Raw genomic sequence first — 16,576 nt, 5'->3', positions numbered from 1 at the left:
GCTCTTTGCACAACGAATGGCTCACTGGAATTCACAGCCTTCTTCCTCCCACCAGACCTGTATGCAATGTTTTCTTTCCATTCTTTTTATTGTGTGGAGTGATTTTAAAAATTACCATTGTCAAAAAGTATTGAGACTTTTTGCCCCTTGGAAATTGAGTTCTCATCATTTAAATTGCTGGTCCATGTTTTTGTTAGTTTATGTACCTCCATTTGTTTGTTCAAACAGGTTTGGGCATGCTGGACTTGGTTCACTAGAGATCAGAGCACTTTTTTCCTCACACTTCATCCTTAAATTCAAACAACAGAACTAGCCAAGCAAGGTTGTTTAAACTTCTACCAGAAAGTCTGGCCTCTGAGACCAGAAGATCCACCGTGAACTGTTTTATGTCGACCATCATACAAATATGCAGCATAATTGGTTTACTGTATCTTGTTTTGAGATACAAGAGGTTACTACTTCCATAATCAACCAACATTGTGCAGCTATATGGCAATTTGAATGCTTCTATCTCATACAGAGAGAAGAAATGAAAGTCTAACAAGGCCATGTCACCCTTCAAGTGAACTCTGCCTGTTCAGAAAGATTATAGATAATCCAATACAATGACATGTTCTTGTTTAATGCCAGTGTTTCATTATTAAGGCCAGAAACTCTAATTAGATTTATTTTGCATATGTACCTGATGGATGGAACATGCATTAACAAACTTATTTTGAGGTATACAAATTAATTAACTACAGGCTACTGAGTTTGTGAGTAAAGTAATTGAGGCATCTTAAGATTGAATCACGAAACATTTAGATTTGTTATAATTATGCAATAGCATAGGGGTCATTACAGAAAAGTTTACTTGAAAATTGCAAGTTTTTTTAAGACAGATCAAGTTGACAAAAATTTGGAGCTGAGCTTTTAAATGTAAAGCTTTTTGATAATTTCTCCAAAAGATGATAGAGCATGGATTGGTGGCAAAGTTCTGAGACTAATTTAAAATCATCAAGATCTGAAAGACTAAAATAGTTGAATGGGACCTATGGCTATATATTATGTAGCCATTGGTGTTGACAGCCTGATTGAAAGTAGGCTGATGGGAAGTAAGAGGTTTCGTTGGATTTGTCAAGCCATTTGAGTGAGCATACTTTGGCAGTTTTCCATTTGTTGCCAATTTTGTACCTGTACTAGAAGGACATGGCTAATTCTGCAGCATACACCTTCAGTATTTTTGAATGTTGTCAGGGCCTATAGCCTTTGTCTTGTGACTTGTTTCTTTTATTACATGGAGTGAACCAAATCCACCAAAGACTGGCATTTGTGATGCTGGGAACCTCAGGAGGCTGCAAGTGAATCATATACACTCAGCAATTCTGGTTGAAGGTGGTTGAATACTCCAACCTTATCCTAAACATTGGGCTTCTTCATCACCATGGATGAGTATATTTGTGGAGCCTCCTGCTCCTGTTGGTGCTGTAATTATCATCCTCCTCCATTTAATGGCTGAATGTGGCACAGTTGCAAAAAAAAGACCTGATCTGTTTGTCCTGCAGGTAGTCCTGTTTTATAGCTTTTACCAGTTTGACATCTTGCCCTATTCATTGAACCAGATTTGATCTCCTAGCTTGATTGATAATAGGATATGCCAGTCCATGGGATTACAAATTGTGGTTAAATTCTGCTGTTGGTCGCCCACCGCTAAATCTATCCAACGTAGCATAATAGTGTGTCTCAACTTAATGGTGGCATGTCCTCAATATGGTGACAGTGGAACTTTGCCTCCAGAAGGTCTCTGCGGTGGTCCCTCCTGCCTATACTGTCACACAGATGCATCTGCAACATCTCTCAAGATCAAGTAGGTTATAAGTCTGGTTACTTCTCCAGCTATAGGCTGGGTTGAGCAGCTACGTGCCTCAAGAATCCTAGAGGATAGTTGATTGCAACTGAGTTTCCTAGCCGTAGTACGATCTATACCTTTTCCACCCTCGGTGCTTCCTCCAAATGGTGTTCTTGTTCCTGATTCTGTTCATCATTGTTATACCCAGAGATGATGGTGTTGGTGTTAGGATGATGTCCATCTGTAAAATTTGGAGTATGACTGTTAGGCTATTATTTTTTTGTGGGACAGCACTCTCAGTTTTGGCGCAAGTCACGTTAGTAAGAAAACTTCATAATTTCTGATGTCTAGTTTGATGTTGCGAATGTCCAGTTTCATTGTTTTCTTGGACTTTGTAGTGATTTTGATACATTGCCTTGCAAATAACTTTAATTGTAAGATTCAACCATGTTGCTACGAGTGCGATGTATACCAGACCAGGTACGGATGACTGGTTTCTCTCTCAGGGCATTAGTAAATTGGATGAGTTGTTTGACAATCAACAATGGTGGTTGATTGTTGGTTGCCTTTTGAGGTTTATCCAGCAGCAATTAAGTTTACAAGCCAGTCAAGTATGTCAGTAAATTTGAATTATTGCATGTATCTGCTTTAGTGAAAAGGCTGTGTACATGAAATGAAAGCTGAAGGGAACATAGCCTCAGACTGTATTAATAGTGAAAACAGTTTTACACATCACTTATTCTGAGCCAAATTATATGCTGTAATGTCACTGGCTATTAAAAGAAAATATCAAACCTCTAATCATTGCTGTGAAAACAAATGGAATTTAAGCAAAAAAAATACTGATAGCAATTCATTTATTTGGTTTTGTTTTGACAGGTTGAGTACCCTGTTCCAGAACAATTCAAGACTGTCTGGAACGGGAAGAAACTGATGACTACAGTAACAGAAATATCTGGTTAAATACATGGTTACTGAGGATGTTTTATCTACAGGCATGATCTTAATGTTGCTAGTAATGATAAGCCTGATTAATCTGTAGAAGCAACAAGCTAACTTTCTGCACAATCTACTCTTAAAACTTAGCCTATCACTCCTCATGAGAGGTAATTAATCTGCTACAGCATATACCTCAGATGTACTGGGATTAGCCTTTCCAGTATAAAATGGCCTTTAGTAGCTGGATTTTAAGCATGACTGGCCTGAGATTCTAAAAGTATGAATAATTGAATTTATGGGAGTAGAATGCTTACAGAATGGAAAAATTGGAGAGAACTTCTAAGTAAAGTGCATCATGCAATTTTATTCAAGGCGAACATCGCTGAGCTGTTATTTGCATGGGTGAGATAAGGTTTTGTGCTCAGCCTTGCACTAAAAATCTGAAAATTGAAATGCATTAATACCATTCTAATCCTAAAATTACTATCAAAGCTAAGGAAGTTCTAATATGCAAAGATGTATTTTTAATTTGCTTCTTGCCTTGATTATTTAGGCTTTGGGAACTATTGTTGCTTTTTAAATTATAGGTGAAACAATTAATTCATTGCTGGGATTGGTTTTTATCCCTGAAACCACGTAGCCTTTTATAGAAAGATCACAATCGTTGATTATAAAAACCTCCATTGCCATGAACCAGACCAAAAATTCAATGCAATGGTCAAAGAACGGTTACAGCATAGATAGGAGGTGGTCTTTTGGCCCCTGGCTTTTGTGGATCATGTTTTGAAAAATGGAAGTGAAGTGTGTCAATTTTCTTCAGAACTGAAATGTGGGAACTGAGGTTATTATGGACTAGCTGTCTTTAAAGCATTCCTTAAATCCTCAAACTTAAGCATTCCAAGGTGAAAATTTATCCTCAAATTTTCTTTTTTGCTCCATCTTGTACCTTAGCTCCTGTGGCTTCACGTGGTGTTCTTCTGCAGTTTGCTTGGCCTAACGTTTATTTCTAGCACAATTGATGTAAGCTGAAGTTGAGGCTGATATGGTTTGTCCCCTGTTGTGGTTTTAAAAATAAAATTAGAACTTCACTCCACTTTTTCTCAGGGTCTGATTCCTACTGAAATGTGCAGTGGCTGTTCAGAATATCGCTGATATGCAGTACCTGAGTTTTGGTGTCTGCTTTCAGAGAGCATTTGTTGTCTAGAAACATTCCATACCCCAAAAAGCAAACTTAACATTACAGAAAGGAATAAAACAGTTAATTCACTTTATTGTTTCAATAATAGATTAAATAAGGCTATTTTGTATCTGGATATTAAACAATTCAGCACAGTTGCATTGAGTACTTTTTCCAGAATTTTGTTTCAATTTAAAATAAATTCAGCGCAATGACTTGCACATTGTGCTTGTTTTCTTTCATTGACAATGCATTTTTTGGGTACATTGTGCTTCAGATTCAACTTTTTTTGAAATTACCAATAATGGTGAAGTCATTGGGGATGAAAGTAGTTATGACTTCTGAATGGGCCACCGAGCATGTTGTATTTGATGTAATTAATGTCAATATCTGAGCTATTTGAGAAATACATGTAGACCTTGTAAGTTTCTAATTAATGATTGTGGCAAATTGGGTTACAAGGCTGCTACAAGAAGTTAGAAATAAGATTGAAACCAATTTTCTTAATTGCCTTGAACTTTACATTTTGTACAAAATGATGACAATTCAGTGCTGAGTTACATTTAGAGGAAGCTTAATCCAGGAGTAGATTTTGTGCTTTTGACAAGTGCTGCTCTATCTCTCAATGTGCACTTGGGCAATTGGTACTTTGTCAACAACCTCAATATTCTGTGTAATTTTAGTACTGTACAAAGGGATCAAACTCAGTTCTTGCTACTTGTGGCTACTATGCTCTTATCAAATTAAACTTCAAAATAAAATTTTGTCAACTAGTGTCTTGTTTGAATTTGTTTACTGATCAGCCTTGAAATTAGAATTGCTCAATTTTGAGGTGAAACTTTCTCCAATGTCCTATTTTGTTCAAATAGCATGAAAAGCTTCTAAAAATCAAAGCTTCTAGATCACTGACATACTGCTGACTACATGTGATCTTATCAGTTGTAGATCTGGAGTTCAAAGTGGATATGGAGAACAGGGTAGGTGGTAAGGAAAAGTACACAAGTGTCTGGTGCTTTGAGTTCCCAATGCTGAACCAGAAACCCTAGGTTCATGTTCCAGAGGTGTATAACATCACTGAATAAGTTGATTTAAAAATATCTACATGAAATACTTTTATAAAAAGTATTAACAGACTAATGAATTTTTAAAAATTCATTTAATTAGAATCCCACAATGCTTTGGCGATTACAACATAAATTGCAGGAACTTTAATGTCAGAAATTTAATAGTTAGTAATATTCTTAGCCAAGAGGGTTAGCACAATACTAGTTTCTTTTACCTATACAAATCCAAACCAGCTTTGCCTACTGTTTCTACCCAGTAATTAGAGTGGGATAAACTCAACATAGACTTTGTTTTTGTAACAATGTTCTTGGCAATTTGATTTTAGGTACAGGAATGTGGGTATATGTAATCAGTGGTAGTTAACCTTGACCACACAAACTGCAAATGCTGGAAATCAAAAAAAAATTGCCAGGAAAAAGAAGTCTCAGGTCTGGCAGCATCTGTGGAGACCAAACATTTATCATTTCAGATCCAGTGACCTTTCTTCAGAACGATCAATAACCTGGATTCTGAGAGAAATACTGTCTAAACATCTCTCTCCTGCCCCCCCCCCCCCCCCCCCCCCATATAAAATTATTCAGATGACTATATCTGGAATTAATGGGCTATCTTCAGTTCTGAACCTAATTTTAGTAAGACATAGAAGGAATGTCATTTGGTCCATTGACCCAGTCTGCCATCTAATCATGGTTGATTGGCATTTCAACTCCACTTACCCATACTCTCCCTGTAGCTGTTAATTCCTTGCAAGATCAAGAATTTATCAATCTCTGCCCTGAAGACATTTAATGTCCTGGCCTCTATTGTGCTCTGTGCCAATGAATTCCACAGGCCCACCACTCTAGCTGAAGAAATGTCTCCTTATTTCCATTCTAAGGCTGTACCTATAGGTCCTCCATTCTTTTCTCCTCTCTCCCCCCTCCCCCCCCCGCCCCACTCCCCCTTCTTTTCTTCTCTTTCCCCCCCCCACTCTTTTCTTCCTCCTCTCTCTCTCTCCCTCCCCCCCGACCATTCCTGGGATCATTTCATGTGACTCTCTGCTGGACACACTTCAATGTTAGTATGTCCTTCCTGAGGTGTGGGACCCATGTAAAGAAAAATGTATATCTTGTGTAATTTCTCTCTGCCACCCCCCCCCCTCCAAAAAAAAGTTGTTTCTAACTAAAGAAATCTACACGTCATTTACTTCAATTGGATCATTTCTAGCTATATTGAGAACATTTTAATGATTTTTGACATCATAACATTCAAACCAAGCAAAACAAATTGCTAGAAAAATTGATTTTATGATTCAGTGCATTAGAACTGTTGATATGAAAGTGACAGTTCAAATAAAAATACTAGATTCTACAGAAGCTTATGTAAGTTTTTAGTCACAATCATGACAAACAATAGATAATGAGCCAGTGTTACAACATTACAGCATAAGCTGGTAGATACTGATTAATTATTCAACATGCCTAATAAAAGGGTCACTTGAGATACGGAATTATGTTGGTAACAAACCATTCTTCTGAAAACTGAAGGTGATCACCATTCACAGTTAGAAATTGTAGTTTGCCCGCTTTGTCCATTGTCTTCAAACCCAACCGATCCTATGGAGTGAAAACAAAATGCTTTTTTTAATCATGCAAATGTAATTAGTGACTAGCTTTGTTTCAACTTCAACTGGGATGTCCTATGCAGCCATGCCTCCTTACGTAATCAAGAAGTGGTTTCTGTGTGACCAAAACCCTTGCCCTGATAGTATCACTTCGGCAGAATTGAGAAATTCAATACAATTCATGCTGCAGCTTTGTCTCACTAAGAGCAGAGCATAGCAATGCACGTCCATTCCGAGTGAAGCTTTCATATCTTGTACTGTAGAATTTGTGCAATAAGAATTTTCTAAAATGCCAGATTTACTGTTGAGAGTGAGGCATTCCAGTTCTAGAGTGATTTGTACACACAATTTATTCTCACTATCACCGTGAAATCCATTTACATATTGTTCAAATTCCTATGGTTGCCACATATCCATATGTCAGAATTTGCAGCCATGTAACTGTCTTACTGGCCAATGGAAATGACTAGAGATATAACTTGAAGCGATCACTGAGTTCAACCTTTACTTTGGGAAATCCTCTTCTTATTTCTGTTAAACATGCTCAAAATCCCTTAGATAATATCCACTAAATTTCCCTTCAACTTTCTTTCCACAGAACTGTACTAAAATCCAGTCAAGTTTGCAACATTTCTTCACCAAATTCCTAGAATATTAAATGCATGATTAACAAAAGTTAACTTGCAGTGAAAAGTAGTGTGCAGTCATAAAATACAGATTGATACTAAATCCTGCCCTACCACAAACCCATCAGCTCATCAAAAGATTTGCCTCTTTTGGCCACATTCCAATCTTGATAATCACTAGAAGATCTTTTTCTTGCATAAATTTACCCATCTGTTTTTATAGATGCCAAATGTTAAGTTCCAAACTTTATTGTTGCCCTCTTACGTACACAAACTTAACCAATGCTGGAAAGATTACAAACTATTTCCTGTTGTCTACTGTCATTCTAATTTAGCTCAACATCCCTATTTATTTTACTGTAACTTGCTTTGTGTGGTATATTTGGAACTTCCAGTCAAATTTCTCTCAAAAACTTTACAGTCAGATTCCATGGACAAATTATTGAAAAGGGACAGTGTGTTAGCATGTCGTCTTGTTTCCCAAGGAAGATGCCTTTCTTTAACACAACAAAGGTAAATTGCGCCAGTTGCATGTTGACAATTCTTACCTCTTGATAAAGAGCACTCTCCTGCAAGCTGTAAGTGTCCTTGGCTTGGCCAACTTTATAGAAACCAAACCACTGGAACATAAATGAGATTGATCATTTAATATTGGGTTTGATAGAAATAGACTGCTTATAAAAGAATACATTGTGGATGCTATAATGCTGTGTCAAGGTTTGTGTTTTGAAGCAAGATAAAAACTCTTCAGCTTTAATTTTAAAATGCAAGCAAGATTGGCCTGAGGTTCATATGGATGAATATGCATTGCTGCAATTTTTTTATCTGGTTCTCATACAAATTAATGTCTGATCTTGCAGTTCTAGTTTCTGATAACCAAACAGAAAATTTATATTCCTCTAGAAGTGCAGACATTCAACCTTGTAGGGACACATCCCACATCTGTAGATTTTCTGTGCATCAGAATAGCAGCTAACTGATCATGCAAAATTCCTGGTTTTTTTTGACAAAGGCCACAATCCTGATCATTCAACCATTTTAGATTACTTGTTGTTTGATTTTTGGAACCATTATGAAGTTCTCTAACTTGTGTCAAGTTGAATATGAAGAATTGACTTGCTTTGAAAATGTCCATTCACAGCTGTACAATCTATTTCAACTCTAAAGGTGGCCTCACATGCATATCTTACCCCAATTAAATAGTATATTGCTCACAAGATGTCAAAGGTAGCTAAACAGATGATCTCAACATAGTGGCTAAAACGTGGCCATGAGCTTTATGGAATACAGGAGAATTTGAAAAGTAGTTGGCTGTGGAGAAATGAAGCCAGAACACAGCTTATATGGTTGGCACATTATTATCCAATACACAATTCGCAGCAGAAATACTGCAAATTACATTTTTGGAAAAGATTTGGCTTCCCAGGTTCGATACTTTCCTATTGTCATATTGGTAACTCTCTAAGAGGTATAATATGTGAAAGCAAACAAAATAAATCAATTTAAATGCAACTTTTCTGATAATTGAAGCAAAACTCTATATCCAATTAACAGCTGCAATAACAGTAAGTTAGATGAAGCATCAAGAGTAAGCATTCTCACCTCTGAATCAACTGGATCAACCATGGTATCATTCAAGAATTTCACCATTACAAGTTTTTTCAATTTCATCAGATTCACCTTATAGGTTTCGTTAATGCCCTGTATCAGAAGTAGAAACAGTAATTGTTTGAATCTCTCTAAAATAGCTCAGCAAATCTACTCAATGACATAATAAGCAGCAAGATTGGCAACCCAAGACATAGATGTATGAATACAGTGGAAGACAAAACTACATTTCTGCAAAATACAATGTCTGAGGTGATGCACACACTACTGGGTGGATTCTTAATGTTGACATTAGATGGACATTGTTCATACCATACGCAGAGCTGTCATAGGGAGAGGGTGAAAGTTTATTTTACTAAGACTATTGAGTACCTACCCTTTCTTGATTAATATCTGCCAAGAAAATACTCTTCTCCCTGTATAGATCTTCATTTAAGGGATCATGCCAGTACTCTGCCTGCACCAAGCTAACAGGAAAACAATTGTAAATAAACAGAGTTGGTTGTTTTTTAAGCAATTATAGAAATAGTTTCCAAATTCACCATTCCTTTTATGGCTAATTGTGGAACTGGTGAGAGGAAAACCATGGAAATGGACATCATTGTTAGATCATTTTAAAACTATTTGTTCAATCAATTCCATTGAGTAGCTTAAGGAAGTTGTAGAAGACAAGATGGGACGCTGTCACATTTTTAGTTATTGAAGTTGTTGGTGACTGGCTTGCATGACAGTGCTACCAAGGAGGAGAGAAGCCAGCTGAAGAGACTCAAAATATGAATAATGGCTGAAGTGATATCAACACTGATTGGTCAAATGTTCAAGAACCTTTGAAAGCATTCAAGAGAAAATTCAACTTCCCTAATCCAAACCCACTATGTTGCATTAATTTCAAACTAATTAACCTTGAAAAATTTCTGCAAGTCTAAATATTCTAATAGTTATCCTTTCCCAGTTAAAAAAAAATGGACTCCTGCACAAGTAACTCTTGCCACTGGGATTTCTTTAAAGAAAATCCTGATCACAAACTGAATTGAAAGTGAAAAACCATTGGTGTATTTCTTAATGATACTTGCTGTTTCAATTCTAAAATCTACAAAGTTTTATTCAAAACAGGTTATTTTTCATTACTTATCAAATATGAAATCAAATAAGACACCGAACTTGCATTAAATTGCAACATTAAAACATAATGTTACTTTTAACCAGTACTGGTTATTCTCCATGTAACTAATACTTCATTCCTGCACCGTTGCCTTACTATTTTATTCACTCTTTTCTCAGTTACCTTTCTAATGTATTCTTACACGTTGACACAGCTGGTGCTTCAACCACTAATTCCTTTAATTTACTCCTGCCTCAGCACCCTCTATATTACAAATATATTTTACTTGGATCCCCTCATTAAGGCCCCACCATCATTGGTTTTTACATGTCTATCTCTACTTACTGTTTGTTCTATTCACAATTTCTAGCACTATTATGCACAGTGGTTAGCACTGCTGCCTCACAGCACCAGAGACCCGGGTTCAATTCCCAACTCAGGCATCTGTCTGTGTGGAGTTTGCACATTCTCCGTGTCTGTGTGGGTTTCCCCAGGTGCTCTGGTTTCCTCCCACAGTCCAAAGATGTGCACTTAAGGTGAATTTGCCATGCTGAATTGCCGGTAGTGTTAGGTGAAAGGGTAAATGTAGGGAATGGGTCTGGGTAGGTTGCTCTTCGGAGGGTTGGTGTGGACTTGTTGGGCCGAATGGCCTGTTTCCACACTGGAAGTAATCTAATCTAATTATCAAACCACCTGTAAATTTGTTTTTTTCCAAAATTTGTTTTAAATTTGTTTTCCCAATAACAGGCAACCTCCTCTTTAGTCGGCATTCTACTCGCTGCCTCAGCATCCTTCCTGTAAGAGTTCAGCCCACAATTTGTGACTGTACTTGAACTGTGGCTTTAAAATTTCCTATTAGGTTCATCAACACTTCCTGCCTTTTCTATATCCCACTTTCCAAAACACTATGACTCTATCCGGTGAGCATCAACTCCAAAATGGCTTCATCCTCACACCTCATCAGCCTTTTCCCATTCACGTTATCATTTAGTACCACCTTGAATTCTGTCTCTTTAACAAAAGCATTTCACCATCCTTTTGCAGTTTTTTCGGTCCTCACTTATTTGTGTTATGGACTAGGCCTGACCCCTCAAAACATTTTTAAGGTAGCCCAGACTATAGCTTTGCTATATGTTGAGATAGGTGTATAGTGGATATTCCCGGTGTAAATTAGCTGGGTCAACTGCCAAGTTTTAAACAAACAAGATTGATTTATAAAATTACAGAATGCCCCCTTGTGCTAACCATGACCATCCTAGAAAAAAAAAGACCCTCACTCGCCACTCTATCTAACCCTCTGATTATATGTCTCAATTAAGTCACCTCTCAACCACCTCTCTATCGAAAACAGCCTCAAGTCCTTCAACCTTTCCTCGTAAGACCTTCCCTCCATGCCAGGCAACATCCTAGTAAACGTCCTCTGAATCCTTTCCAAAGCTTTCACGTTCTTCCTATAATGCGGTGATCAGAACTGTACGTAATAGTCCAAGTACAGCTGCAGATTGACCTTATGGATCCGAAACTCGATCCCTCAACTAATAAAAGCTAACACACAATATGCCTTCTTAACAGCCCTATCTAACAGCCCTTTGAGGGATCTATGTATGTGAACACATATCTCTCTGCTCATCTACACTACCAAGAATCTTACCATTAGCCCAGTACTCTGCATTCCTGTTGCTCCTTCCAAAGTGAATCACCTCACATATTTGGCATTAAACTCCATTTGCCACACCTCAGCTCAACTCTGCAGCTCATTTATGTCCCTATCAACTCCAGTAAATTTAATTGTATCTACTTCTTTATAGCTGTTCACAGTGTGCCCTTTATTGTTACATCTTCATTATCTGGGAATGAACATATGGCAGAGAACAACATATTTGTTTTTGTAACATTAGAGAAACGTACTGATTGTTTCTTAGTTCACTGTGAAATCATTAGACATATAATTCAGGCAATAAACAAGACAAGATAGTCTGATCTTAACACCGCAACATTGGTATACTTACTGGTCTTGGATTGGACTGCTGTACGCACCCACGTTCAGCATTTTTCTTATCAAGTTACAGATCTGGGAAGTCTCTCCAGGACAGCGAGGTAAACCGTACACTCCTGATGGTGGAAAAAGATACAGAATTTAGTCTGAAATGACTTCTCTTTCCATCTTTTAAAAACCAGCCTTGATTCAAAGGAAATTTGTAGGAAAACAGGGCAAATTCAGCAATACACTGAAGTAGTGTTGTTTTAGTTTAGATATAGCCCCATGGCCCCCTCCATATATTAATAAAAACCTAACAAGTGTGCAAAGTCAAACCAAACCTATGTAAGAATTTCAACTTATGTAAACTATATTTCAAATTAACTTGGATAGAATACAATGTTGTCATAAATGTTACCTTGATGTTGGCCTCCAAACGTGATAAGTTTTAACATTGCAGGAGAAGGACATCTCTGTGCCACAGCTCTCCTATAACAAATGAAAATCCACAAATGAAAGAAAACTTCAAGTAAACAGTCAAACCTCCCTTCAACTCCAATTTTGAAAAAAATGTAACTTTTCGCAAGTCCGATTTGGTTACACTTACAGAAATTGACCACCTTGAGAGAAGCCCATTGCATTGTATCCATTCTGTAGATTCTTGTCCTTGGACAATATATTACACACCAGCTCAACCTGGTCATTTACATTCATGAAGAAACTGTTCTCCATGTCCTAAAAACAGTGTTCAATATATAAATATTTTTAGTAACACACAGAAACATAGGAGTTAGTAGCTGGAGTAGGCAATATACCCTTTCAAGTCCAGTCTGCCATTTAGCATGATCATGGCTGATCCTGTACTGGTCCCACAACTCCACTCTCCTGCTTGCTCTCCATAGCTATTTAGTCCACTTTTCATCAGAAACATATCTATTTCTTTCTTGAACCTGTTGATTGATTCTGCCTCAACTGCACCCTGGCACAGTGAGTTCCATAGATTCACAACTCTCTGAAAGTAGTAGTTTCTCCACTCAGCTTTGAACCTAACCCCCTCAGCTCTTTTTCTATGACCTCTTGTTCAAGTCTGTCCCACAAGGGGGAATATCTGTTCCACGTCCACCGTATCAATTTCCTTTAGCATCTTATACACCTCAATCAGATTCCCACTCATTTATCTGAACTCCAGTGTCCAAGGTATTCAGCTGCTCCTCAAACAACAGCCCTTTCCTCTCTGGAATCATCTGATGAACTTCTTCTGAACTGCCTCCAGTGTCATCGTATCCTTCCTCAAGACGACCAAAACTGGACACAATTCTTCAGGTATGGTCTCACCAACGTCTTGTATAATTGGGACAAAACTACGTTGTTTTCATAATCCAGTCCTTTTGGAATAGATGCCAGTATTCCATTTGCCTCTCATTATATGCTGCAATTTACTATCCACGTTCTACAATTCATGCACCACGATGCCCAGAGTCCTCTGTACTGACACACTTTGAATTTAATAATAATTTTCTCTTCTATATTTCCGGACAAATTTTGTGAGGGATTATGAAAGAATAGATCATTCTAGATCACAAGAGCTCTTTTTTTGAAAAATCAACATTTTACCCAATATTTTAATATTGCGTATTTAATACAAAAATATCAAAATTAGACAAAAACATTACTTTGTAATATAAAACCATTTACAGGCTAGTCAAAACATGTACTACATAGACCAGGAGGGCATAATTCTCTTTGTTATTTATACTTTTCACTATTCTCAGCCAGGTTATTATGGCCTTAGTGTTTTGGACTAGACAGTTGAGATCCTCAAGGATCTTATATCTAAACGTATCCTGTGTCTTAGCTCAGACTATTTGCATATATGGATGACTGATGAGGTCAGCAAAACTTTGTTGTATAATGCTTTCCAGTGTCAAAACCCAGACCTTGCACTGAATGGATTCACACATAAATAGGTTTTTTAAGGAAGTATATCCAGATTATTTCATCTGCAATTTATCTTTCGAAAAGCATCTTAAGCATGAGGGTATACTGTCCTGTATCTGGTTCAGACATTCATAAAGAACCTAACTAAATTTAGTTAAGTTATTCAATAAGATTAAAGCTGGAGAAAGGAGAGACTTTATCAGCTTCCTAATGGAAAGCCCATAATATATTTACACGTCACCACAAGATGTACGGCAGAACTACTGCAAAGGTCTCAACTGCACCAAATAATTTGTACAGAGCTATTTACTAAAGCTGATGCACGAGTGCCAGGAGTGTATGTTATTCTGGAATAACTTTTATTAAAGCATCACAATTGTGATCATTTCAACTTAATGGATTAAGACACACCTCAGCAATGCTATTTCCAATTTCCAGGGATAAGACATAAATTCCTGTGATTTCTTGTTCCACCAGTTTCTTGATAAATCCCATGCTAAGAGGATTACAGCAACTGTCACCTAAAATTTAAACAATTTGTACAGAAAACAAAGCAAGTGTTATATAGCTATTTAAATGTATTAAATAGAATTTTACAGTAAGAAAATCTGCGGCTTAGCCCAAAGGATCCGAGGGCATTTTTGCTAAGTTTGCAGATGAGAAAAGATAGGTGGAGGAGAGGAGACCACATCAAGAGCAACTGACAGTAGATGAGGTGTTTGGAGGTGCAGGAAAATCTCTGCTGGTTGTGGAAGATTTCCTTGTGGCCTTGGATGGAGGTGGTGGTGGTGGTGGGGTGGGTGGTGGTTGGGCTCAGGTTTTATACCTCTTGCAGTGGTAAGGGAAGGTGCCAGGAGTGGAGGGTGGGTTGGTGGGGTCGTGGGCCCATGAGGGAGTTGCAGAGGGAATGGTGTTTGGGGAATGCTTTAAGGGGTTAGGAAGGTAAATGCAATCTTAACATACATTTCAAAAGAGGCTAGAGATGTACAACTTCAGCAGTACAAGTCTCGGTTCAGACCTTGTTTAGAATATTGAGAGCTGTTTTGGGCCTTGTATCCAAGGAAGGATGCTCATCTTTGAGTGGGTCCAGAGGAGGTTTACAGGAATGATTTTGGGAACGAACAACTTGTGTAATACAAACAGCGGTTGACGACTCTGGGGTCTGTACTCAATGTAGCTTAGAAGGATGAGGGGGTTCTCATTGAAACTGAGGGGCCTGGGTAGAGTGCATGTGAAGATGTTTCCATGAATAGGAGAGACTAGGACCCAAGGGAACGGCCTCAGACTGAAAAGATAACACTTCAGAACTGAGATAGAAGAATTTTCAGCCAAAAGGTGATGAATCTTCAGAATTCATTACCACAGAAGGCCATAGAGGCCAAGTCATTGCGTGTACTTAAGACAAAGATAGTTAAGTTCTTGATTAGTTAGGGAATCAAAGGTTACAAGGACAAAAGAGGAGAATGAGGGTGAGAACATATCAACCACTATTGAATGGCATGTTGTACTGCATTGGGCAAATGGCCTAATTCTGCTCCTATATCTTATGGTGATCTCCAGCATCTGCAGTCCTCACTTTCACCTATCTTATGGTCATGTTCCTTCTCTGCCCTTCCTCATCTAAGCTTATCTGCTACCCTACGTTTTCACACAACGCATTTTGAAACTTCTACTTTATTCAACTGTACGTGGTAGCAAGTTCCTCATTCTAACCATTCTGGAGTAGTGGGTTTGTTGTTTGAGGAAGTATACCGGTTTGTTGTGATAGAATCAAATGCAAATAATAGTTGTTTTTTTTAAACCAGAGCATTATACTTGGAAAAATAAAAATAAGTAAACTGTACATCCCCTTTCGAATACTGTAGATATTTTCAAGATATTGCAAAATGGTTGGGGCATTCTCAAGCGTCGACTCGATGTTGAGTGTCCTAATTTAAATCAAGTCAGCTTTCACTTTTACTTCGCCGCCTCCACGCTTGATTATACAGTAATAGGATTTGCCTGACTTGATCCCACGAGGCAGCTTAAACAGAATACCCTTTATAGAGGAGGTTAGTTAATTTTTATAAGTCTATAAAACACCAATTGTGTGTTTATCGTGTATCCTACCCTCTAAAGGGCACATCGAAAATAACTGCGCGTTTCGCGTATTTTAAACGAACAATCTTCACAGTCTGTAAACATGTTCGAATACTAAATGAAATATTTAAACATATAATTTAAACAAGGGATCCGCTGGCGGTCAGTGACCAAGACAGCGGGACAAACACTCGCTGTGCCCCCGCGATCTGTCAGTGCCCGGTTAACTCCGTTTCTAAAGTCTGCTCACTTTGAGATAATGTTTTGCCCGCCGTCTTACCCATGCCATGCCAAATGACCACCGGGACTGGCTCCGTGTCGTTGCTGGCGGTCTTCCATGACACGGTTTCCCAGACGAAGGAGACGCACAGAAGCAACAACATCCACCCTCTTCCCTGCGCAGCCATCTTCCTCAGTCATATGATCCGTGGTTGTCATATGATCTTAGAGTTTGTGTGGGGTCCGGAATAACGTTGTTGCATTGCATGTAAATGAATATTCATTTCGATACTTCTCAAATGTAATGAGTCATTTGCAGTCCACACTTCAATTAAATATGGTTCACTGTTTGTGTAATCTATAAACTCTCATTTATGGAAGTTGCTGCTTTTGCATTTAGTCACCAGCATACTG

General features: G+C 37.9%; 2 protein-coding genes across 3 annotated transcripts in view; one reads left to right on the top strand and one right to left on the bottom strand.

Moving 5' to 3' along the window:
* Positions 1-4,717, top strand: part of cap1 (CAP, adenylate cyclase-associated protein 1 (yeast)) — a 40,352-nt gene extending 35,635 nt beyond the window's left edge. Inside the window, exon 13 of the mRNA XM_060847467.1 lies at positions 2,708-4,717. Within this exon, the coding sequence (XP_060703450.1) occupies positions 2,708-2,791 (84 nt within the window). The 3' untranslated portion in view covers positions 2,792-4,717. The remainder of the gene's footprint in view (positions 1-2,707) is intronic.
* On the bottom strand, positions 961-16,386 carry ppt1 (palmitoyl-protein thioesterase 1 (ceroid-lipofuscinosis, neuronal 1, infantile)). Of its 2 annotated transcripts, XM_060847469.1 has the most exons (10): positions 16,224-16,386; positions 14,276-14,385; positions 12,534-12,661; positions 12,345-12,415; positions 11,958-12,060; positions 9,223-9,313; positions 8,841-8,939; positions 7,787-7,858; positions 6,516-6,604; positions 961-2,069 (listed from the first exon to the last, which is right to left on the bottom strand). In XM_060847469.1, coding segments are annotated over exons 1-10 (891 nt in total). In that variant the 5' UTR covers positions 16,351-16,386; the 3' UTR covers positions 961-2,068. The 2 variants fall into 2 exon arrangements, with proteins under 2 accessions (XP_060703452.1, XP_060703451.1); XM_060847468.1 differs by lacking the exon at positions 961-2,069 and having other exon boundaries at positions 6,362-6,604.
* Positions 16,387-16,576: the final 190 nt, after the last annotated feature.

Source organism: Hemiscyllium ocellatum, chromosome 30 (genome assembly GCF_020745735.1).
Source record: "Hemiscyllium ocellatum isolate sHemOce1 chromosome 30, sHemOce1.pat.X.cur, whole genome shotgun sequence".
Lineage (NCBI taxonomy): Eukaryota > Metazoa > Chordata > Chondrichthyes > Orectolobiformes > Hemiscylliidae > Hemiscyllium > Hemiscyllium ocellatum.
This window is presented reverse-complemented; position numbering and strand designations above follow the sequence as displayed.